This window comes from Choloepus didactylus, chromosome 7 (assembly GCF_015220235.1).
Source record: "Choloepus didactylus isolate mChoDid1 chromosome 7, mChoDid1.pri, whole genome shotgun sequence".
NCBI classification, from domain to species: domain Eukaryota; kingdom Metazoa; phylum Chordata; class Mammalia; order Pilosa; family Megalonychidae; genus Choloepus; species Choloepus didactylus.
In genome coordinates, this window is record NC_051313.1 from 115,514,446 (window position 1) to 115,538,961 (window position 24,516).

Below are 24,516 nucleotides of genomic sequence, written 5' to 3' on the forward strand. Positions count from 1 at the left end.
TAAAACCTAAAAAAGGTTATCTAAATAGTGCGTAAGAATGTCCACCAGTGTGATCTCTAGACTCCATTTGACATCTCTCAGCCAGTGAAACTTTATTTCATTTCATTTCGCATCCCCCTTTTGGTAAATCCCACAATGCCGGGTCCAGATTCATCACTGGGAGTCACATCCTATGTTGCCAGGGAGATTTACATCCCTGGAAGTCAGGTCCCACGTATGGGGGAGGGCAGTGAGTTCACTTGCCAAGTTGGCTTAGCTAGAGAGAGAGGGTCACATCTGAGCAACAACAAGGTACTCAGGGGGAGACTCTTAGGCACAATTATAAACAGTTTAGCCACTCCTTTGCAGTAATTAGCTTCATATGGGCAAGCCCTGAGATCGAGGGCTCAGCATACCAAACCATCAGTCATCAATGAAACTTAACCTTTTAAAAAGAGAAGGAAGATGGGGACAATATTCTAGAAAGCCTCCCTCAGCCTCTGCCCTTCACATTTAGGCCGTAACCCAGGACCACTGCCTGGCTGTTGAGACAGCGAAATATACCTTAAATCTCAATGCAGGAGGCGGGGCAAGATGGCGGACTGGTGAGCTGTATGTTTTAGTTACTCCTCCAGGAAAGTAGGTAGAAAGCCAGGAACTGCGTGGACTGGACACCACAGAGCAATCTGACTTTGGGCATACTTCATACAACACTCATGAAAACGTGGAACTGCTGAGATCAGCGAAATCTGTAAGTTTTTGCGGCCAGGGGACCCGCGCCCCTCCCTGCCAGGCTCAGTCCCGTGGGAGGAGGGGCTGTCAGCTCCGGGAAGGAGAAGGGAGAACTGCAGTGGCAGCCCTTATCGGAAACTCATTCTGCCGATCCAAAATCCAACCATAGATAGACGGAGACCAGACACCAGAGAATCTGAGAGCAGCCAGCCCAGCAGAGAGGAGACAGGCATAGAAAAAAAAACAACACGAAAAACTCCAAAATAAAAGCGGAGGATTTTTGGAGTTCTGGTGAACATAGAAAGGGGAAGGGCAGAGCTCAGGCCCTGAGGCACATATGCAAATCCCGAAGAAAAGCTGATCTCTCTGCCCTGTGGACCTTTCCTTAATGGCCCTGGTTGCTTTGTCTCTTAGCATTTCAATAACCCATTAGATCTCGGAGGAGGGCCCTTTTTTTTTTTTTTTTAATCCTTTCTTCTTTTTCTAAAACAATTACTCTAAGAAGCCCAATACAGAAAGCTTCAAAGACTTGCAATTTGGGCAGGTCAAGTCAAGAGCAGAACTGAGAGAGCTCTGAGACAAAAGGCAATAATCCAGTGGCTGAAAAAATTCACTAAACACCACAACCTCCCAAGAAAAGGGGGGTGTCCGCTCACAGCCATCATCCTGGTGGACAGGAAACACTCCTGCCCATCGCCAGCCCCATAGCCCAGAGCTGCCCCAGACAACCCAGTGTGACGGAAGTGCTTCAAATAACAGGCACACACCACAAAACATTAGCCTTCCACGCAACCTCAGCTGATTGTCCCAGAGTTGGGAAGGTGGAGCAGTATGAATTAACAAAGCCCCATTCAGCCATCATTTCAGCAGACTGGGAGCCTCCCTACACAGCCCAGCAGCCCAGAACTGCCCTGGGGGGACGGCACTCACCTGTGACATAGCACAGTCATCCCTCAACAGAGGACCCGGGGTGCACGGCCTGGAAGAGGGGCCCACTTGCAAGTCTCAGGAGCCATACGCCAATACCAAGGACTTGTGGGTCAGTGGCACAGACAAACTGTGGCAGGACTGAACTGAAGGATTAGATTATTGCAGCAGCTTTAAAAGTCTAGGATCACCAGGGAGATTTGATTGTTAGGGCCACCCCCCTCCCTGACTGCCCAGAAACACGCCCCATATACAGGGCAGGCAACACCTACTACACATGCAAGCTTGGTACACCAATTGGACCCCAGAAGACTCACTCCCCACTCACCAAAAAGGCTAAGCAGGGGAGAACTGGCTTGTGGAGAACAGGTGGCTCGTGGACGCCACCTGCTGGTTAGTTAGAGAAACTGTACTCCACGAAGCTGTAGATCTGATAAATTAGAGATAAGGACTTCAATTGGTCTACAAATCCTAAAAGAACCCTATCAAGTTCAGCAAATGCCACGAGGCCAAAAACAACAGAAAATTATAAAGCATATGAAAAAACCAGACGATATGGATAACCCAAGCCCAAGCACCCAAATCAAAAGACCAGAAGAGACACAGCACCTAGAGCAGCTACTCAAAGAACTAAAGATGAACAATGAGACCATAGTACGGGATACAAAGGAAATCAAGAAGACCCTAGAAGAGCATAAAGAAGACATTGCAAGACTAAATAAAAAAACGGATGATCTTATGGAAATTAAAGAAACTGTTGACCAAATTAAAAAGATTCTGGACACTCATAGTACAAGACTAGAGGAAGTTGAACAACGAATCAGTGACCTCGAAGATGACAGAATGGAAAATGAAAGCATAAAAGAAAGAATGGGGAAAAAAATTGAAAAAATCGAAATGGACCTCAGGGATATGATAGATAATATGAAACGTCCGAATATAAGACTCATTGGTGTCCCAGAAGGGGAAGAAAAGGGTAAAGGTCTAGGAAGAGTATTCAAAGAAATTGTTGGGGAAACTTCCCAAATCTTCTGAACAACATAAATACACAAATCATAAATGCTCAGCGAACTCCAAATAGAATGAATCCAAATAAACCCACTCCGAGACATATACTGATCACACTGTCAAACACAGAAGAGAAGGAGCAAGTTCTGAAAGCAGCAAGAGAAAAGCAATTCACCACATACAAAGGAAACAGCATAAGACTAAGTAGTGACTACTCAGCAGCCACCATGGAGGCAAGAAGGCAGTGGCACGATATATTTAAAATTCTGAGAGAGAAAAATTTCCAGCCAAGAATACTTTATCCAGCAAAGCTCTCCTTCAAATTTGAGGGAGAGCTTAAATTTTTCACAGACAAAGAAATGCTGAGAGAATTTGCTAACAAGAGACCTGCCCTACTGGAGATACTAAAGGGAACCCTACAGACAGAGAAACAAAGAAAGGACAGAGAGACTTGGAGAAAGGTTCAGTACTAAAGAGATTCGGTATGGGTACAATAAAGGATATTAATAGACAGAGGGGAAAAATATGGCAAACATAAACCAAAGGATAAGATGGCTGATTCAAGAAATGCCTTCATGGTTATAACGTTGAATGTAAATGGATTAAACTCCCCAATTAAAAGACATAGATTCGCAGGATGGATCAAAAAAAATGAACCATCAATATGTTGCATACAAGAGACTCATCTTAGACACAGGGACACAAAGAAACTGAAAGTGAAAGGATGGAAAAAAATATTTCATGCAAGCTACAGCCAAAAGAAAGCAGGTGTAGCAATATTAATCTCAGATAAAATAGACTTCAAATGCAGGGATGTTTTGAGAGACAAAGAAGGCCACTACATACTAATAAAAGGGGCAATTCAGCAAGAAGAAATAACAATCGTAAATGTCTATGCACCCAATCAAGGTGCCACAAAATACATGAGAGAAACACTGGCAAAACTAAAGGAAGCAATGGATGTTTCCACAATAATTGTGGGAGACTTCAACACATCACTCTCTCCTATAGATAGATCAACCAGACAGAAGACCAATAAGGAAATTGAAAACCTAAACAATCTGATAAATGAATTGGATTTAACAGACATATACATAACATTACATCCCAAATCACCAGGATACACATACTTTTCTAGTGCTCACGGAACTTTCTCCAGAATAGAACATATGCTGGGATATAAAACAAGCCTCAATAAATTTAAAAAGATTGAAATTATTCAAAGCACATTCTCTGACCACAATGGAATACAATTAGAAGTCAACAACCATCAGAGACTTAGAAAATTCACAAACACTTGGAGGTTAAACAACACACTCCTAAACAATCAGTGGGTTAAAGAAGAAATAGCAAGAGAAATTGCTAAATATATAGAGACGAATGAAAATGAGAACACAACATACCAAAACCTATGGGATGCAGCAAAAGCAGTGCTAAGGGGGAAATTTATAGCACTAAACGCATATATTAAAAGGGAAGAAAGAGCCAAAATCAAAGAACTAATGGATCAACTGAAGAAGCTAGAAAATGAACAGCAAACCAATCCTAAACCAAGTACAAGAAAAGAAATAACAAGGATTAAAGCAGAAATAAATGACATAGAGAACAAAAAAACAATAGAGAGGATAAATATCACCAAAAGTTGGTTCTTTGAGAAGATCAACAAGATTGACAAGCCCCTAGCTAGACTGACAAAATCAAAAAGAGAGAAGACCCATATAAACAAAATAATGAATGAAAAAGGTGACATAACTGCAGATCCTGAAGAAATTAAAAAAATTATAAGAGGATATTATGAAGAACTGTATGGCAACAAACTGGACAATGTAGAAGAAATGGACAATTTCCTGGAAACATATGAACAACCTAGACTGACCAGAGAAGAAATAGAAGACCCCAACCAACCCATCACAAGCAAAGAGATCCAATCAGTCATCAAAAATCTTCCCACAAATAAATGCCCAGGGCCAGATGGCTTCACAGGGGAATTCTACCAAACTTTCCAGAAAGAACTGACACCAATCTTACTCAAACTCTTTCAAAACATTGAAGAAAATGGAACACTACCTAACTCATTTTATGAAGCTAACATCAATCTAATACCAAAACCAGGCAAAGATGCTACAAAAAAGGAAAACTACCGGCCAATCTCCCTAATGAATATAGATGCAAAAATCCTCAACAAAATACTTGCAAATCGAATCCAAAGACACATTAAAAAAATCATACACCATGACCAAGTGGGGTTCATTCCAGGCATGCAAGGATGGTCCAACATAAGAAAATCAATCAATGTATTACAACACATTAACAAGTCAAAAGGGAAAAATCAATTGATCATCTCAATAGAAGCTGAAAAAGCATTTGACAAAATCCAACATCCGTTTTTGATAAAAACACTTCAAAAGGTAGGAATTGAAGGAAACTTCCTCAACATGATAAAGAGCATATATGAAAAACCCACAGCCAGCATAGTACTCAATGGTGAGAGACTGAAAGCCTTCCCTCTAAGATCAGGAACAAGACAAGGATGCCCGCTGTCACCACTGTTATTCAACATTGTGCTGGAAGTGCTAGCCAGGGCAATCCGGCAAGACAAAGAAATAAAATGCATCCAAATTGGAAAAGAAGAAGTAAAACTGTCATTGTTTGCAGATGATATGATCTTATATGTAGAAAACCCTGAGAAATTGACGATACAGCTACTAGAGCTAATAAACAAATTAAGCAAAGTAGCGGGATACAAGATTAATGCACATAAGTCAGTAATGTTTCTATATGCTAGAAATGAACAAACTGAAGAGACACTCAAGAAAAAGATACCATTTTCAATAGCAACTAAAAAAATCAAGTACCTAGGAATCAACTTAACCAAAGATGTAAAAGACCTATACAAAGAAAACTACATAACTCTACTAAAAGAAATAGAAAGGGACCTTAAAAGATGGAAAAATATTCCATGTTCATGGATAGGAAGGCTAAATGTCATTAAGATGTCAATTCTACCCAAACTCATCTACAGATTCAATGCAATACCAATCAAAATTCCAACAACCTACTTTGCAGACTTGGAAAAGCTAGTTATCAAATTTATTTGGAAAGGGAAGATGCCTCGAATTGCTAAAGACACTCTAAAAAAGAAAAATGAAGTGGGAGGACTTATACTCCCTGACTTTGGAGCTTATTATAAAGCCACAGTTGCCAAAACAGCATGGTACTGGCACAAAGATAGACATGTAGATCAATGGAATCGAACTGAGAATTCAGAGATAGACCCTCAGATCTATGGCCGACTGATCTTTGATAAGGCCCCCAAAGTCACTGAACTGAGTCATAATGGTCTTTTCAACAAATGGGGCTGGGAGAGTTGGATATCCATATCCAAAAGAATGAAAGAGGACCCCTACCTCACCCCCTACACAAAAATTAACTCAAAATGGACCAAAGATCTCAATATAAAAGAAAGTACCATAAAACTCTTAGAAGATAATGTAGGAAAATATCTTCAAGACCTTGTATTAGGCGGCCACTTCCTAGACTTTACACCCAAAGCACAAGCAACAAAAGAGAAAATAGATAAATGGGAACTCCTCAAGCTTAGAAGTTTCTGCACCTCAAGGGAATTTCTCAAAAAGGTAAAGAGGCAGCCAACTCAATGGGAAAAAATTTTTGGAAACCATGTATCTGACAAAAGACTGATATCTTGCATATATAAAGAAATCCTACAACTCAATGACAATAGGACAGACAGCCCAATTATAAAATGGGCAAAAGATATGAAAAGACAGTTCTCTGAAGAGGAAATACAAATGGCCAAGAAACATGAAAAAATGTTCAGCTTCACTAACTATTAGAGAGATGCAAATTAAGACCACAATGAGATACCATCTAACACCGGTTAGAATGGCTGCTATTAAACAAACAGGAAACTACAAATGCTGGAGGGGATGTGGAGAAATTGGAACTCTTATTCATTGTTGCTGGGACTGTATAATGGTTCAGCCACTCTGGAAGTCAGTCTGGCAGTTCCTTAGAAAACTAGATATAGAGTTACCATTCGATCCAGCGATTGCACTTCTCGGTATATACTCGGAAGGTCGGAAAGCAGTGACACGAACAGATATCTGCACGCCAATGTTCATAGCAGCATTATTCACAATTGCCAAGAGATGGAAACAACCCAAATGTCCTTCAACAGATGAGTGGATAAATAAAATGTGGTATATACACACGATGGAATACTACGCGGCAGTAAGAAGGAACGATCTCGTGAAACATATGACAACATGGATGAACCTTGAAGACATAATGCTGAGCGAAATAAGCCAGGCACAAAAAGAGAAATATTATATGCTACCACTAATGTGAACTTTGAAAAATGTAAAACAAATGGTTTATAATGTAGAATGTAGGGGAACTAGCAATAGAGAGCAATTAAGGAAGGGGGAACAATAATCCAAGAAGAACAGATAAGCTATTCAACGTTCTGGGGATGCCCAGGAATGACTATGGTCTATTAATTTCTGATGGATATAGTAGGAACAAGTTCACAGAAATGTTGCTATATTAGGTAACTTTCTTGGGGTAAAGTAGGAACATGTTGGAAGTTAAGCAGTTATCTTAGGTTAGTTGTCTTTTTCTTACTCCCTTGTTATGGTCTCTTTGAAATGTTCTTTTATTGTATGTTTGTTTTCTTTTTAACTTTTTTTTTCATACAGTTGATTTAAAAAAGAAGGGAAAGTTAAAAAAAAAAAAAAAAGAAAAACAGGGAAAAAAAAAGATGTAGTGCCCCCTTGAGGAGCCTGTGGAGAATGCAGGGGTATTGACCTACCCCACCTCCATGGTTGCTAACATGACCACAGACATAGGGGACTGGTGGTTTGATGGGTTGAGCCCTCTACCATAGGTTTTACCCTTGTGAAGACGGTTGCTGCAAAGGAGAGGCTAGGCCTCCCTACGGTTCTGCCTAAGAGCCTCCTCCCAAATGCCTCTTTGTTGCTCAGATGTGGCCCTCTCTCTCTGGCTAAGCCAACTTGAAAGGTGAAATCACTGCCCTCCCCCCTACGTGGGATCAGACACCCAGGGGAGTGAATCTCCCTGGCAACGTGGAATACGACTCCCGGGGAGGAATGTAGACCTGGCATCGTGGGACAGAGAACATCTTCTTGACCAAAAGGGGGATGTGAAAGGAAATGAAATAAGCTTCAGTGGCAGAGAGAATCCAAAAGGAGCCGAGAGGTCACTCTGGTGGGCACTCTTACGCACACTTTAGACAACCCTTTTTAGGTTCTAAAGAATTGGGGTAGCTGGTGGTGGATACCTGAAACTATCAAACTACAACCCAGAACCCATGAATCTCGAAGACAGTTGTATAAAAATGTAGCTTATGAGGGGTGACAATGGGATTGGGAAAGCCATAAGGACCACACTCCACTTTGTCTAGTTTATGGATGGATCAGTAGAAAAATAGGGGAAGGAAACAAACAGACAAAGGTACCCAGTGTTCTTTTTTTTTTTTTTTTTTTTTTTTTTTTTTTTTTTTATCATCATTTTATTGAGATATATTCACATACCACGCAGTCATACAAAACAAATTGTACTTTCGATTGTTTACAGTACCATTACATAGTTGTACATTCATCACCTAAATCAATCCCTGACACCTTCATTAGCACACACACAAAAATAACAAGAATAATAATTAGAGTGAAAAAGAGCAATTGAAGTAAAAAAGAACACTAGGTACCTTTGTCTGTTTGTTTGCTTCCCCTACTTTTCTACACATCGATCCATAAACTAGACAAAGTGGAGTTTGGTCCTTATGGCATTCCCAATCCCACTGTCACCCCTCATAAGCTACATTTTTATACAACTGTCTTCGAGATTCATGGGTTCTGGGTTGTAGTTTAATAGTTTCAGGTATCCACCACCAGCTACCCCAATTCTTTAGAACCTAAAAAAGGTTGTCTAAAGTGTGCGTAAGAGTGCCCACCAGAGTGATCTCTCGGCTCGTTTTGGAATCTCTCTGCCACTGAAGCTTATTTCATTTCCTTTTACATCCCCCTTTTGGTCAAGAAGATGTTCTCCATCCCACGATGCCGGGTCTACATTCCTCCCCGGGAGTCATATTCCACGTTGCCAGGGAGATTCACTTCCCTGGGTGTCTGATCCCACGTAGGGGGGAGGGCAGTGATTTCACCTTTCAAGTTGGCTTAGCCAGAGAGAGAGGGCCACATCTGAGCAACAAAGAGGCATTCAGGAGGAGACTCTTAGGCACAAATACAGGGAGGCCTAGCCTCTCCTTTGCAGCAACCGTCTTCCCAAGGGTAAAACTTATGGTAGAGGGCTCAACCCATCAAACCACCAGTCCCCTATGTCTGTGGTCATGTTAGCAACCATGGAGGTGGGGTAGGCGAATACCCCTGCATTCTCCACAGGCTCCTCAAGGGGGCACTACATCATTTTTTTTTTTTTTCCTTTTTTGTCTTTTTTCTTTTTTCTTTTTTTTTAACTTTCCCTTCTTTTTTCAAATCAACTGTATGAAAAAAAAAGTTAAAAAGAAAACAAACATACAATAAAAGAACATTTCAAAGAGACCATAGCAAGGGAGTAAGAAAAAGACAACTAACCTAAGATAACTGCTTAACTTCCAACATGTTCCTACTTTACCCCAAGAAAGTTACATACTATAGCAACATTTCAGTGAACTTGTTCCTACTACATCCATCAGAAATTAACAGACCATAGTCATTTCTGGGCATCCCCAGAACGTTAAATAGCTTATCTGTTCTTCTTGGATTATTGTTCCCCCTTCCTTAATTGCTCTCTACTGCTAGTTCCCCTACATTCTACATTATAAACCATTTGTTTTACATTTTTCAAAGTTCACATTAGTGGTAGCATATAATATTTCTCTTTTTGTGCCTGGCTTATTTCGCTCAGCATTATGTCTTCAAGGTTCATCCATGTTGTCATATGTTTCACCAGATCATTCCTTCTTACTGCCGCGTAGTATTCCATCGTGTGTATATACCACATTTTATTTATCCACTCATCTGTTGATGGACATTTGGGTTGTTTCCATCTCTTGGCAATTGTGAATAATGCTGCTATGAACATTGGCGTGCAGATATCTGTTCGTGTCACTGCTTTCCGATCTTCCGGGTATATCCCGAGAAGTGCAATCGCTGGATCGAATGGTAGCTCTATCTCTAGTTTTCTAAGGTACTGCCAGACTGACTTCCAGAGTGGCTGAACCATTATACAGTCCCACCAACAATGAATAAGAGTTCCAATTTCTCCACATCCCCTCCAGCATTTGTAGTTTCCTGTTTGTTTAATGGCAGCCATTCTAACCGGTGTTAGATGGTATCTCATTGTGGTCTTAATTTGCATCTCTCTAATAGCTAGTGAAGCTGAACATTTTTTCATGTGTTTCTTGGCCATTTGTATTTCCTCTTCAGAGAACTGTCTTTTCATATCTTTTGCCCATTTTATAATTGGGCTGTCTGTACTATTGTCATTGAGTTGTAGGATTTCTTTGTATATGCAAGATATCAGTCTTTTGTCAGATACATGGTTTCCAAAAATTTTTTCCCATTGAGTTGGCTGCCTCTTTACCTTTTTGAGAAATTCCTTTGAGGTGCAGAAACTTCTAAGCTTGAGGAGTTCCCATTTATCTATTTTCTCTTTTGTTGCTTGTGCTTTGGGTGTAAAGTCTAGGAAGTGGCCTCCTAATACAAGGTCTTGAAGATGTTTTCCTACATTATCTTCTAGGAGTTTAATGGTACTTTCTTTTATATTGAGATCTTTGGTCCATTTTGAGTTAATTTTTGTGTAGGGGGTGAGGTAGGGGTCCTCTTTCATTCTTTTGGATATGGATATCCAAATCTCCCAGCCCCATTTGTTGAAAAGACCATTATGGCTCAGTTCGGTGACTTTGGGGGCCTTATCAAAGATCAGTCGGCCATAGATCTGAGGGTCTATCTCTGAATTCTCAATTCGATTCCATTGATCTATATGTCTATCTTTGTGCCAGTACCATGCTGTTTTGGCAACTGTGGCTTTATAATAAGCTTCAAAGTCAGGGAGTGTAAGTCCTCCCACTTCGTTTTTCTTTTTTAAAGTGTCTTTAGCAATTCGAGGCATCTTCCCTTTCCAAATAAATTTGATAACTAGCTTTTCCAAGTCTGCAAAGTAGGTTGTTGGAATTTTGATTGGGATTGCATTGAATCTGTAGATGAGTTTGGGTAGAATTGACATCTTAATGACATTTAGCCTTCCTATCCATGAACATGGAATATTTTTCCATCTTTTAAGGTCCCCTTCTATTTCTTTTAGTAGAGTTATGTAGTTTTCTTTGTATAGGTCTTTTACATCTTTGGTTAAGTTTATTCCTAGGTACTTGATTTTTTTAGTTGCTATTGAAAATGGTATCTTTTTCTTGAGTGTCTCTTCAGTTTGTTCATTTCTAGCATATAGAAACATTACTGACTTATGTGCATTAATCTTGTATCCCGCTACTTTGCTAAATTTGTTTATTAGCTCTAGTAGGTGTATCGTTGATTTCTCAGGGTTTTCTAGATATAAGATCATATCATCTGCAAACAATGACAGTTTTACTTCTTCTTTTCCAATTTGGATGCCTTTTATTTCTTTGTCTTGCCGGATTGCCCTGGCTAGCACTTCCAGCACAATGTTGAATAACAGTGGTGACAGCGGGCATCCTTGTCTTGTTCCTGATCTTAGAGGGAAGGCTTTCAGTCTCTCACCATTGAGTACTATGCTGGCTGTGGGTTTTTCATATATGCTCTTTATCATGTTGAGGAAGTTTCCTTCAATTCCTACCTTTTGAAGTGTTTTTATCAAAAACGGATGTTGGATTTTGTCAAATGCTTTTTCAGCATCTATTGAGATGATCAATTGATTTTTCCCTTTCGAGTTTTTAATGTGTTGTAATACATTGATTGTTTTTCTTATGTTGAACCATCCTTGCATGCCTGGAATGAACCCCACTTGGTCATGGTGTATGATTTTTTTAATGTGTCTTTGGATTCGATTTGCAAGTATTTTGTTGAGGATTTTTGCATCTATATTCATTAGGGAGATTGGCCGGGTCGTTTTCCTTTTTTGTAGCATCTTTGCCTGGTTTTGGTATTAGATTGATGTTAGCTTCATAAAATGAATTAGGTAGTGTTCCATTTTTTTCAATGTTTTGAAAGAGTTTGAGTAAGATTGGTGTCAGTTCTTTCTGGAAAGTTTGGTAGAATTCCCCTGTGAAGCCATCTGGCCCTGGGCATTTATTTGTGGGAAGATTTTTGATGACTGATTGGATCTCTTTGCTTGTGATGGGTTGGTTGAGGTCTTCTATTTCTTCTCTGGTCAGTCTAGGTTGTTCATATGTTTCCAGGAAATTGTCCATTTCTTCTACATTATCCAGTTTGTTGCCATACAGTTGTTCATAATATCCTCTTATAATTTTTTTAATTTCTTCAGGATCTGCAGTTATGTCACCTTTTTCATTCATTATTTTGTTTATATGGGTCTTCTCTCTTTTTGATTTTGTCAGTCTAGCTAGGGGCTTGTCAATCTTGTTGATCTTCTCAAAGAACCAACTTTTGGTGATATTTATCCTTTCTATTGTTTTTTTGTTCTCTATGTCATTTATTTCTGCTTTAATCCTTGTTATTTCTTTTCTTGTACTTGGTTTAGGATTGGTTTGCTGTTCATTTTCTAGCTTCTTCAGTTGATCCATTAGTTCTTTGATTTTGGCTCTTTCTTCCTTTTTAATATATGCGTTTAGTGCTATAAATTTCCCCCTTAGCACTGCTTTTGCTGCATCCCATAGGTTTTGGTATGTTGTGTTCTCATTTTCATTCGTCTCTATATATTTAGCAATTTCTCTTGCTATTTCTTCTTTAACCCACTGATTGTTTAGGAGTGTGTTGTTTAACCTCCAGGTATTTGTGAATTTTCTAAGTCTCTGATGGTTATTGACTTCTAATTGTATTCCATTGTGGTCAGAGAATGTGCTTTGAATAATTTCAATCTTTTTAAATTTATTGAGGCTTGTTTTATGTCCCAGCATATGATCTATTCTGGAGAAAGTTCCGTGAGCACTAGAAAAGTATGTGTATCCTGGTGATTTGGGATGTAATGTCCTGTAGATGTCTGTTAAATCTAATTAATTTATCAGATTGTTTAGGTTTTCAATTTCCTTATTGGTCTTCTGTCTGGTTGATCTATCTATAGGAGAGAGTGATGTGTTGAAGTCTCCCACAATTATTGTGGAAACATCAATTGCTTCCTTTAGTTTTGCCAATGTTTCTCTCATGTATTTTGTGGCACCTTGATTGGGTGCATAGACATTTACGATTGTTATTTCTTCTTGCTGAATTGCCCCTTTTATTAGTATGTAGTGGCCTTCTTTGTCTCTCAAAACATCCCTGCATTTGAAGTCTATTTTATCTGAGATTAATATTGCTACACCTGCTTTCTTTTGGCTGTAGCTTGCATGAAATATTTTTTTCCATCCTTTCACTTTCAGTTTCTTTGTGTCCCTGTGTCTAAGATGAGTCTCTTGTATGCAACATATTGATGGTTCATTTTTTTTGATCCATTCTGCGAATCTATATCTTTTAATTGGGGAGTTTAATCCATTTACATTCAACGTTAAAACCGTGAAGGCATTTCTTGAATCGGCCATCTTATCCTTTGGATTATGTTTGCCATATTTTTCCCTCTCTCTATTAATATCCTTTATTGTACCCATACCGAATCTCTTTAGTACTGAACCTTTCTCCAAGTCTCTCTGTCCTGTCTTTGTTTCTCTGTCTGTAGGGCTCCCTTTAGTATCTCCAGTAGGGCAGGTCTCTTGTTAGCAAATTCTCTCAGCATTTCTTTGTCTGTGAAAAATTTAAGCTCTCCCTCAAATTTGAAGGAGAGCTTTGCTGGATAAAGTATTCTTGGCTGGAAATTCCTCTCACTCAGAATTTTAAATATATCGTGCCACTGCCTTCTCGCCTCCATGGTGGCTGCTGAGTAGTCACTACTTAGTCTTATGCTGTTTCCTTTGTATGTGGTGAATTGCTTTTCTCTTGCTGCTTTCAGAACTTGCTCCTTCTCTTCTATGTTTGACAGTGTGATCAGTATATGTCTCGGAGTGGGTTTTTTTGGATTTATTCTATTTGGAGTTCGCTGAGCATTTATGATTTGTGTATTTATGTTGTTTAGAAGATTTGGGAAGTTTTCCCCAACAATTTCTTTGAATACTCTTCCTAGACCTTTACCCTTTTCTTCCCCTTCTGGGACACCAATGAGTCTTATATTCGGACGTTTCATATTATCTATCATATCCCTGAGGTCCATTTCGAGTTTTTCAATTTTTTTCCCCATTCTTTCTTTTATGCTTTCATTTTCCATTCTGTCATCTTCCAGGTCACTGATTCGTTGTTCAACTTCCTCTAGTCTTGTACTATGAGTGTCCAGAATCTTTTTAATTTGGTCAACAGTTTCTTTAATTTCCATAAGATCATCCATTTTTTTATTTAGTCTTGCAATGTCTTCTTTATGCTCTTCTAGGGTCTTCTTGATTTCCTTCATATCCCGTACTAGGGTCTTATTGTTCATCTTTAGTTCTTTGAGTAGCTGCTCTAGGTGTGTCTCTTCTGGTCTTTTGATTTGGGTGCTTGGGCTTGGGTTATCCATATCGTCTGGTTTTTTCATATGCTTTATAATTTTCTGTTGTTTTTGGCCTCGTGGCATTTGCTGACCTTGATAGGGTTCTTTTAGGGTTTGTAGACCAGTTGAAGTCCTTATCTCTAATTTATCAGATCTACAGCTTCGTGGAGTACACTTTCTCTAACTAACCAGCAGGTGGCGTCCACGAGCCACCTGTTCTCCACAAGCCAGATCTCCCCTGCTTAGCCTTTTTGGTGAGTGGGGGAGTGAGTCTTGTGGGGCCCAATTGGTGTCCCAAGCTTGCGTGTGTAGTTGGTGTTGCCTGCCCTGTATGTGGGGCGTGTTTCTGGGCAGTCGGGGAGGGGGGGTGGCCCTAACAATCAAATCTCCCTGATGATCCTAGAGTTTTAAAGCTACTGCAATAGTCTAATCCTTCAGTTCAGTCCTGCCACAGTTTGTCTCTGCCACTGACCCACAAGTCTTTGGTATTGGCGTATGGCTCCTGAGACTTGCAAGTGGGCCCCTCTTCCAGGCTGTGCACCCCGGGTCCTCTGTTGAGGGATGACTGTGCTATGTCGCAGGTGAGTGCCGTCCCCCCAGGGCAGTTCTGGGCTGCTGGGCTGTGTTGGGAGGCTCCCAGTCTGCTCAAATGATGGCTGAATGGGGCTCTGTTAATTCACACTGCTCCCCCTTCCCAGCTCTGGGACATTCAGCTGAGGTTGCAGGGAAGGCTAATGTCCACGCCCAGTTTTGTGGTGTGTGCCTGTTATTTGAAGCACTTCCGTCACACTGGGTTGTCTGGGGCAGCTCTGGGCTATGGGGCTGGCGATGGGCAGGAGTGTTTCCTGTCCACCAGGATGGTGGCTGTGAGCGGACACCCCCCTTTTCTTGGGAAGTTGTGTTGTTTAGTGAATTTTCTCAGCCACTGGATTATTGCCTTTTGTCTCAGAGCTCTCTTAGTTCTGCTCTTGACTTGATGTGCCCAAATTTCAATTCTTTGAAGCTTTCTGTATTGAGCTTCTTAGAGTAATTGTTTTAGAAAAAGCAAAAAGGATTTAAAAAAAAAAAAAAAAACAAAAAAAAAACGGCCCTCCTCAGAGATCTAATGGGTTATTGAAATGCTAATAGACAAAGCAACCAGGGCCATTAAGGAAAAGTGCCCAGGGCAGAGAGATCAGCCTTGCTTCGGGATTTGCATATGCGCCTCAAGGCCTGATCTCCGCCCTTCCCCTTTCTGTGTTCACCAGAACTCCAAAAATCCTCTGCTTTTATTTTGGAGTTTTTCGTGTTGTTTTTTTTCTATGCCTGTCTCCTCTCTGCTGGGCTGGCTGCTCTCAGAGTCTCTGGTGTCTGGCCTCAGTCTATCTATGGTTGGAGTTTGAATCAGTAGAATGAGTTTCCGATGAGAGCAGCCACTGCAATTCTCCCTTCTCCTTCCTGGAGCTGACAGCCCCTCCTCCCCCGGGACTGAGCCTGGCAGGGAGGGGCGCGGGTCCCCTGGCCGCAAAAACTTACAGATTTCGCTGATCTCAGCAGTTCCACGTTTTCATGAGTGTTGTATGAAGTATGCCCAAAGACAGATTGCTCTGTGGTGTCCAGTCCACGCAGTTCCTGGCTTTTTATCTACTTTCCTGGAGGAGTAACTAAAACATACAGCTCACCAGTCTGCCATCTTGCCCCGCCTCCCCAGTGTTCTTTTTTACTTCAATTGTTCTTTTTCACTCTAATTATTATTCTTGTTATTTTTGTGTGTGTGCTAATGAAGGTGTCAGGGATTGATTTAGGTGATGAATGTACAACTATGTAATGGTACTGTAAACAATCGATAGTACGATTTGTTTTGTATGACTGCGTGGTATGTGAATATATCTCAATAAAATGATAAAAAAATAGATTGGGGTGATGAATGCACAACTATATGATGGTACTGTGAACAGATGATTGTACACCATGGATGATTGTACAGTATGTGAATATATCTCAATAAAATTGAAGTTAAAAAAAAAAAAAAAAAGACACAGCCTTAATTCAGATCTTTTCACACAGGAAAAATAAGTTCATAATCCAGTTTAATAATGCTTGCTTAAGCCAAAATACAGCATTTGCCCAGGTTGGAAAATAACTAATTACTTTGTTAAATAAATCCATTTTCATTATATCTGAAATTTTGAGACCTGATTCAGAGTTTCCCAAAGTAATTCACAAACATATTATTTCAGGATTTCTTCCACATTTAGGCAGAGTATCAAAAACCATCTACATTAGTATCCTAGAGTGGCTGTAACAAAGAACCACAAACTGGGTAATTTAAAACAACATAAATTTATTCTCTCACAGTTCTGAAGGCTAGAAGTCTGAAATCAAGGTGTCAGCAGGGTTGGTTCCTTCTGGAGGCTCTGAGGAAGAACCTGTTCCACACCTCTCTCCTAGCTTCTGCTGGCTGCCGGCAGTCCCTGGCATTACATGGCTTGCAGCTGCCTCTTTCTAATTGCTCTCCATTGTCACATGGCCTTCTTCCCTTTGTGTATCTGAGCCTGTTTCCTCTTCTTGTAAGTTACTGGATACCTGTCATTGAATTTAGGGCCCACCCAAATCCAGTAAAACCTCACCTTATCCTAGCAAATTACATCTACAAAGCTCCTATTTCCAAATAAGTTCACATTCTGAGGCTCTGTGTGGATGAGTTTTGTGGGGACATTACTCAATACAGTACACCATTATTTTGCAATATTCTCTTTTCCAAGCATAGTCTATATAGCAGGATTCAACAACTTGTAACACACATGCCTTGTGGATACATCCAGTGAATCTTTGAAAGTCTCCATATTCTGGTGACAAGCAGGGCTGCAGGAAGCAGAGCTGTACTCAGATATGGCTTATTTTTCCCTTTGCTGGTTTCTTAAACTTTCATTAGCAGGATCAAGGTTAATGTGGATGGGTACTTCTTGTACTTGGACCAGATTCTCCCCTTTTATCTTGCATTTTCAGCCATACCATGTTCCAAATAAATTCAAATGGTGGGAAAATTTTTTGCTACTTTCCCTCCTCTTTCCATTTCATCATCTACATTTCCTTTTCATTTATTTCTTTCCCTCTTTTCTTAGAACATGCAAGCTCAAACATACCTCCTCTTTGTTCTGTGGGAAAAGAGCATACAGTGTTTGCACTCAGTCCAGGATAAGGATAGAAGAAACTGAATCCAGGATAAAGGTGAAAAGAAACTGGTCCAGTTCAGCATTGGAGACAATGGGGAATGGAGAATAAGGAAGAGTAGTCATCTGATAAACAATTCTTTATTGGCTTTCACCATAGCCACTCTTGTCAGTTAGCAAAGCCAAAATTCAACAGGACCAAATGTATACCTGCATATAAGATATTCCCCTTCTCTTATTATATGGGGTAGTTATGAATGCAGAGGATAGAGACTCATTCAGATGATGGAAAAACTATTGAAGAGAGCTCATACATGCATGGGAACAGCATTTGGAATCTGTCTTGCACTCACACATGTGTAACCCAGACATATGAGGGCATGAATGCCCCAAGGGGTAATTCTTGCAAATGGGGTCTAGAGACAGTGAATAAACGCTTCCCATCATTGGAGGTGCATTCTGCACAGCTTCTTAGAACATCTTAGCAGTTTTAAGCCCATTTGCCCACAGCGGTAATCAACTCAATAATGTATCCTTATAGTAGCTTTCTTTTCTTCCTGTTTCATTTTGCTTATCCCCCACTACTGGTCCCTGAGAGTCTCAGACTCTACTTTCCCAGAAGAACATAAACTAAAATAATACAGATGGTCACAAAACTGGGAGAATAGTACTTTTCATCAGCCTCTCTCTCCCGATGTGGAACCTACTCCTTGTCCCAGTGAACAGAAATCCAATACTTCAAGAACTAACATGCAATTCTTGTACTGTCTCCCAAATGCATGTGAGATAAAAGAGAGAAGAGTCTATTTGGAACTGGGGCTTAGTTACTGTTCTCAAAAAGCCTCTTTAAAAGGTGGGACAGGCAATTGGAGAAGAAAAAATCAGAGTTGAAGCTCCCTATTTTAACTTTTCAAGTGGGGCACGAGGTACCTGAAATGATGGAAAAACTAACATGTAGCACCCATAATATACATCTTCTGTATCCTTACCCCCACTTCCTGGAAGAGTTGGGTAACAAGCATAAAGAATCTTTTGAGGTCTGTATACCTGCTAATGGTTCATGAATATAAATAAACTGCTAATCTTCATCCTCTAGCCAAGGAAGGCAAACACAAAAGATTTACTCACACATCATTGAACTCTTCCAGAGACCTTGCAGGTGTAAAAACATCCAACAGTCCAATCACCTTTAAGAAAATATATAAAAATCAAAAGGTAAATAAATATTGAACTTACTCTAATCCCATCAGGTCTTAAATTAAACTATCATTTTAATAAGAACTAATTTCCAAATCCAGCTACCTCAATTCAACATCACAGCATCATATATTTAATAACTCCAACTGATTTTCTATCCAAGTTACAATAATATATTACAATAACTTATTTAATATTTAAACTATTTTACTATTAAAAATCTCCATCTCTTTTGAATTTGGTCACATATAGCCAACAATTTATTACAAGGCAAAAAAATTCAGGTTTCTGACTTACATATGCTCTGACAGCCTAATGAATTGAAACTCTCCATTCTGCACATTAAAATACTAATTTCTAGGCATGTTCCCACCTAATGAGATGTATACTTATCAAGAGTAAGTTGTGCTTATTCCCAAACTGTTATACACCAGTTGTATGTGATATTATAGTTAGATAATTTAAATAAATAACATATAAACTGGGTATTCACTGTATTAGTCATAACATTTTTGTATATTTGAAATTTTTAATAATAAAATATTGGGAAATATATATATACTGATAAAAATACAAAAACAAAGGGTTGTTTCTAAGAAAAACAGAAGGCTTTAGAAAGATCTACCCCAAAATTGCTATGGAATCAAGTATAGGAGAAAATATTATAAATAACTAAGTAACAAATTCACAAAATTCTAGGACTCTCAATTCAGATTACTTTGCAGGAAGTCTAAGTTCTTGCTCTGCTTTAGGGAACCAAAACTGGAAGTCTTACATGACACATTACAGTGTATTTTATATAAGGCAAACAGAATGGAATAAATCCCTATACAAAATACTGACAAGTTAATACCACCACAACCCCCCTTTTTGGCTTTAAATTAAGAATAAAAATGTAGAGGTATTTATTTAGATTTTTTTTATATATCTCAACCCTAATCATACCATTAAGAGGGCTTTTACTGTTTAGCTGGCTACCCAAAGAAATTCGTTGGGATATTATCTTATCCATCACCAGTATAATGTAGAAGGGACCCTATAGACTGCAAGGACCCAAGTTGAGACTCCACTTTGAAAAGATGTAGAATATTTCAGCACTTCTTAAATTAAAGCTTTGAAATGGAATTAAAAAATGTTTTCTGAAGCGCTGAGCGACTTCTATAATTTCAGTACTGTCTGAAAAAAGCGTTTATCCAAATTCTTTTTTTTTTTCCAGAGCTTGTGCTTTTTTTTTTTTTTTTTTCATTTTTATTGCGATTGTTCAGATGCCATACAATTATCCAAAGATCCAAAGTGTACTATCACTTGCCCCTGGGTACCCTCATACAGCTGTGCATCCATCACACTTAATTTTCGTTCAATTTTTAGAAACTTTTCATTACTCCAGACAAGAAATAAAGTGAAAGATGAAAAAAGAAAAAAAGAAAAGAAACTCTAATCCTCCCCTATCCCTAACCAACCCCCCTCAATTGTTGACTCGTAGTATTGATATAGTACATTTGTTACTGTTTATGAAAAAATGTTGAAATACTACTTACTAACTGTAGTATATAGTTTGTAATAGGTATATAGTTCTTCCCTATATGCCCCTCTATTATTAACTTCTAATTGTATTGTCATACATTTGTTCTGGTTCATGGAAGCGATTTCTAGTATTTGTACAGTTGATCATGGACATTGCCCACCATAGGATTCAGTTTTATACATTCCCATCTTTTGACCTCCAACTTTCCTTCTGGTGATATATATGACTCTGAGCTTCCCCTTTCCTCCTCATTCACACACCATTAGGTGCTGTTAGTTATTCTCACATCTTGCTACCAACACCCCTGTTCATTTCCAAACATTTAAGTTCATCCTAATTGAACATTCTGCTCATACTAAGCAACCACTCCCCATTCTTAAGCCTCGTCCTATATCTTGGTACCTTATATTTCATGTCTATGAGTTTACATATTATAATTAGTTCCTATCAGTGAGACCCTGCAATAATTGTCCTAATGTATCTGGCTTATTTCACTCAGTATATTGCCCTCGAGGTTTTGTCATCAACCCATTTTTTTTTAATATGGTTTTGTTCACTCACCATACATTCCATCCCAAGTAAATAATCAATGGTTTTCTGCATGGTCATACATTTATGTGTTCACCACCTTCACCATTATCTATACAAGAGCATCTACATTTCTTCCACAAGGCAGGAAGGAGAGTCAAAGAAGGTAGAGAGGCAAAAGAAAGAGGAAAAAAAAAGACAGCTAGGAAGCAGCAAAAGGAAAAATAACCTTAAATCAAAGTAGAATAAAGAATCAGACAATACCACCAATGTCAAGTGTCTAACATGCCTCCCCTATCCCCCCCTCTTATCTGCATTCACCTTGGTATATCACCTTTGTTACATTAAAGGAAGCATAATACAATGATTCTATTAGTTACAGTCTCTAGTTTATGCTGATTGCATCCCTCCCCCAATGCCTCCCCATTTTTAACACCTTGCAAGGTTGACATTTGCTTGTTCTCCCTCGTAAAAGAACATACTTGTACATTTTATCACAATTGTTGGATACTCTAGATTTCACCAAGTTACACAGTCCCAGTCTTTATCTTTCCTCCTTTCTTGTGGTGTCTCACATGCTCCCCACCTTCCTCTCTCAACCGTATTCATAGTTACCTTTGTTCAGTGTACTTACATTGTTGTGCTACCATCTCCCCAAATTGTGTTCCAAACCACGCACTCCTGTCTTCTATCACCCTGTAGTGCTCCCTTTAGTATTTCCTGTAGGGCAGGTGTCTTGTTCACAAAGTCTCTCATTGTTTGTCAGAAAATATTTTGAGCTCTCCCTCATATTTGAAGGACAGCTTTGCTGGATACAGGATTCTTGGTTGGTGGTTTTTCTCTTTCAGTATCTTAAATATATCACACCACTTCCTTCTTGCCTCCATTGTTTCTGGTGAGAGATCCGCACATAGTCTTATTAAGCTTCCTTTGTATGTAATGGATCGCTTTTCTCTTGCTGCTTTCAGGATTCTCTCTGTCTTTGACATTTGATAATCTGATTATTAAGTGTCTTGGCGTAGGTCTATTCATATCTCTTCTGTCTGGAGTACGCTGCGCTTCTTGGATCTGTAATTTTATGTCTTTCATAAGAGATGGGAAATTTTCATTAATTATTTCCTCTATTATTGCTTCTGCCCCCTTTCCCTTCTCTTCTTCTTCTGGGACACCAATGATACATACATTATTGTACTTTGTTTCATCCTTGAGTTTCCGGAGACGTTGCTCATATTTTTTCATTCTTTTCTCCATCTGCTCCTTTGCGTGTAGGCTTTCAGGTATTTTGTTCTCTAGTTCCTGACTGTTTTCTTCTGCCTCTTGAGATCTGCTGCTGTATGTTTCCATTGTGTCTTTCATCTCTTGTGTTGTGCCTTTCATTTCCATAGATTCTACTAGCTGTTTGTTTGAACTTTTGATTTCTGCCGTATACATGTCCAGTGCTTCCTTTACAGCCTCTATCTCTTTTGCAATATCTTCTCTAAACTTTTTGAATTGATTTAGCATTAGTTGTTTAAATTCCTGTATCTCAGTTGAAGTGTATGTTTGTTCCTTTGACTGGGCCATAACTTTGTTTTTCTTAGTGTAGGTTGTAATTTTCTGTTGTCTAGGCATGGTTTCCTTGGTTATCCAAATCAGGTTTTCCCAGACCAGAACAGGCTCAGGTCCCAGAGGGAAGAAATATTCAGTATCTGATTTCCCTGAGGGTGTGTCTTAGAAAATTGCTCCACCCTTTGATGCCTCGGGTCACTGTGCTTTTCTGCCCAGCAGGTGACGCCTGTTAGCCTATAATTCTTGACTGGTGTGAGAAGATATGGCCGTGTTCCCCCAGGCTCTGGGGTCTGGTTCTGAATGGAAAGGGCCCCACCCCTTTCCTCCTAGAGAAGACAGACCCCCCAGGTGGAGGTCATTAGCATTTCAATGGTCTCCCTCTCTGCTTGTGGTGTCTCCACCCTTCCCAGAGTCACAGCCCTGGAAACTGAAAATGACTGGGGCTTTCTCCACTGAGCCAAAAAAGAAACAGATAGTCCCCTTCAGACCCAGTCCAAGGCAACCCTCCGGCTCTCCCAGGTCAGTCGTCACCCATAGCCTCTGTCTGTTTTTCGGGGATGCGTACCTGTAGTGAGCAGTTCACACTCGCTACTTAAAACCCCAGTTGGAGCTCAGCTGAGCTATATTCGCTTGCTGGGAGAGAGCTTCTCTCTGGCACCACGAGGCTTTGCAGCTTGGGCTATGGGGGAGGGGGTCTCACGACTTGGATCCGCAGGTTTTACTTACAGATTTTATGCTGTGTTCTCGGGCATTCCTCCAAATTCAGGATGGTGTATGATGAGTGGATGGTCTCGTTTGTACCCCCACAGTTATTCTGGATTATTTACTAGTTGTTTCTGGTTTTTTGTAGTTGTTCCAGGGGGACTACTTAGCTTCCACTCCTCTCTATGCCGCCATCTTGCCCCTCCCCTATCCAAATTCTTTACTCCCTTTTCTTAGCATAGATTTTAGTTTATTAATCAAAATATTTAGATATTAGGGCATGGGAAAGGTAGAGGACTATTTGGGGAATCTAAAATGATCCCCCTCAATAGCCTTAAATCTTGACTAAGTGGTTTCTGTCTGGGTTACCCAATATATAATTGGTTCCCCTTCTGGACCTTCTTCTTGGGGTGGAATAAAAGAAATAAAAAGGTGTTTCAAAATTTAACTAAATTTTAAAAAAATGTTTTTATTAAATAACTGTAATAATAATAATTTAAAAAGAACTACAATTACTTTACAGAAAATATGGAAAAGGAAAAAAAGTTAGTCACACTTCTATAGTTTGTATTTTTAAACGTTAGTCTATGAAAACTTTCCATGGTTACTAAATAGTTTTCAAAATTGATGTTTTTAAAGACTCAAAATATTATTTCATTATTATTCTTATTATTATCCTCATAATCCTGATACTAACATAGTTTTCCTAACCATTATCAGGTATTTAGATCAGACTACTTAAAAATGAAAAAGGTTATTTTTATACAAAAATAAAGCAAGGAACCACTTAATACTCAGTAATCCCTGGTCTTTGAGCAGTTTTTCTGGTGGTAAATTTATACTGACTTACTCACATACATTGTGCACACACGTGCACACACACACACACACACACACACTGCCCAGTTACCTTATAACACAGACCATTCGTTTTTACAAAGTTAGGCATTTAGAAGGCAAAGAAGAAATATTATAATTCATCTGTAATATGCACAGCTAGAATTAAAGGTTTAGTCTGGGTATAGAGCACAGGAAAGCAAAATGGTCCTCATGAAAACTGAACCCATGACAGTGGGCTCACTGGCACGCTGCTCTAATCAACCAACTTAAAACAATCAGTTCTAAAAGTAAGATATGTTAAAGCTCAAAACAGTATCATGAAAAAGAAACTTCTAATCAGAATGTTGCTACACTCATCCAAATATCAGACTTTATAAAGGAACTTCAATTGTACAGCCTGAATCTGAAGTAGGAAAATAAGAGGCCTCAGAATTCAAGAATAGTTTTTCATTCTTCCAATGCACATACATTAACCTGGAGTTGTTATACTATGTGCACAATTTCATATCCTGACTTCACTTTACATATAATGACTATTCTCATGCCTTTAAATATTTTTCAATAATATGCTCTATTGTTTGCAGGTATCATAATTTAACCAATTTCTTACTGGACATTTAAGTATCAGTGCAAGAAACATTTTTTTTGCACATCTCAGATTTTCTTCCACAGAATAAATTTCAAGAAATAAAAACACCA

The 24,516-nt window shown here is 39.2% G+C and overlaps 1 protein-coding gene across 3 annotated transcripts in view; it reads right to left on the reverse strand.

Moving 5' to 3' along the window:
• MAPK14 (mitogen-activated protein kinase 14) overlaps positions 1-24,516 on the reverse strand; it is a 96,780-nt gene that overhangs the window by 45,653 nt on the left and 26,611 nt on the right. For all 3 annotated transcript variants that reach the window (XM_037842164.1, XM_037842163.1, XM_037842165.1), the window contains exon 3: positions 18,606-18,664. In XM_037842164.1, the coding sequence (XP_037698092.1) occupies positions 18,606-18,664 (59 nt within the window). The remainder of the gene's footprint in view (positions 1-18,605; positions 18,665-24,516) is intronic.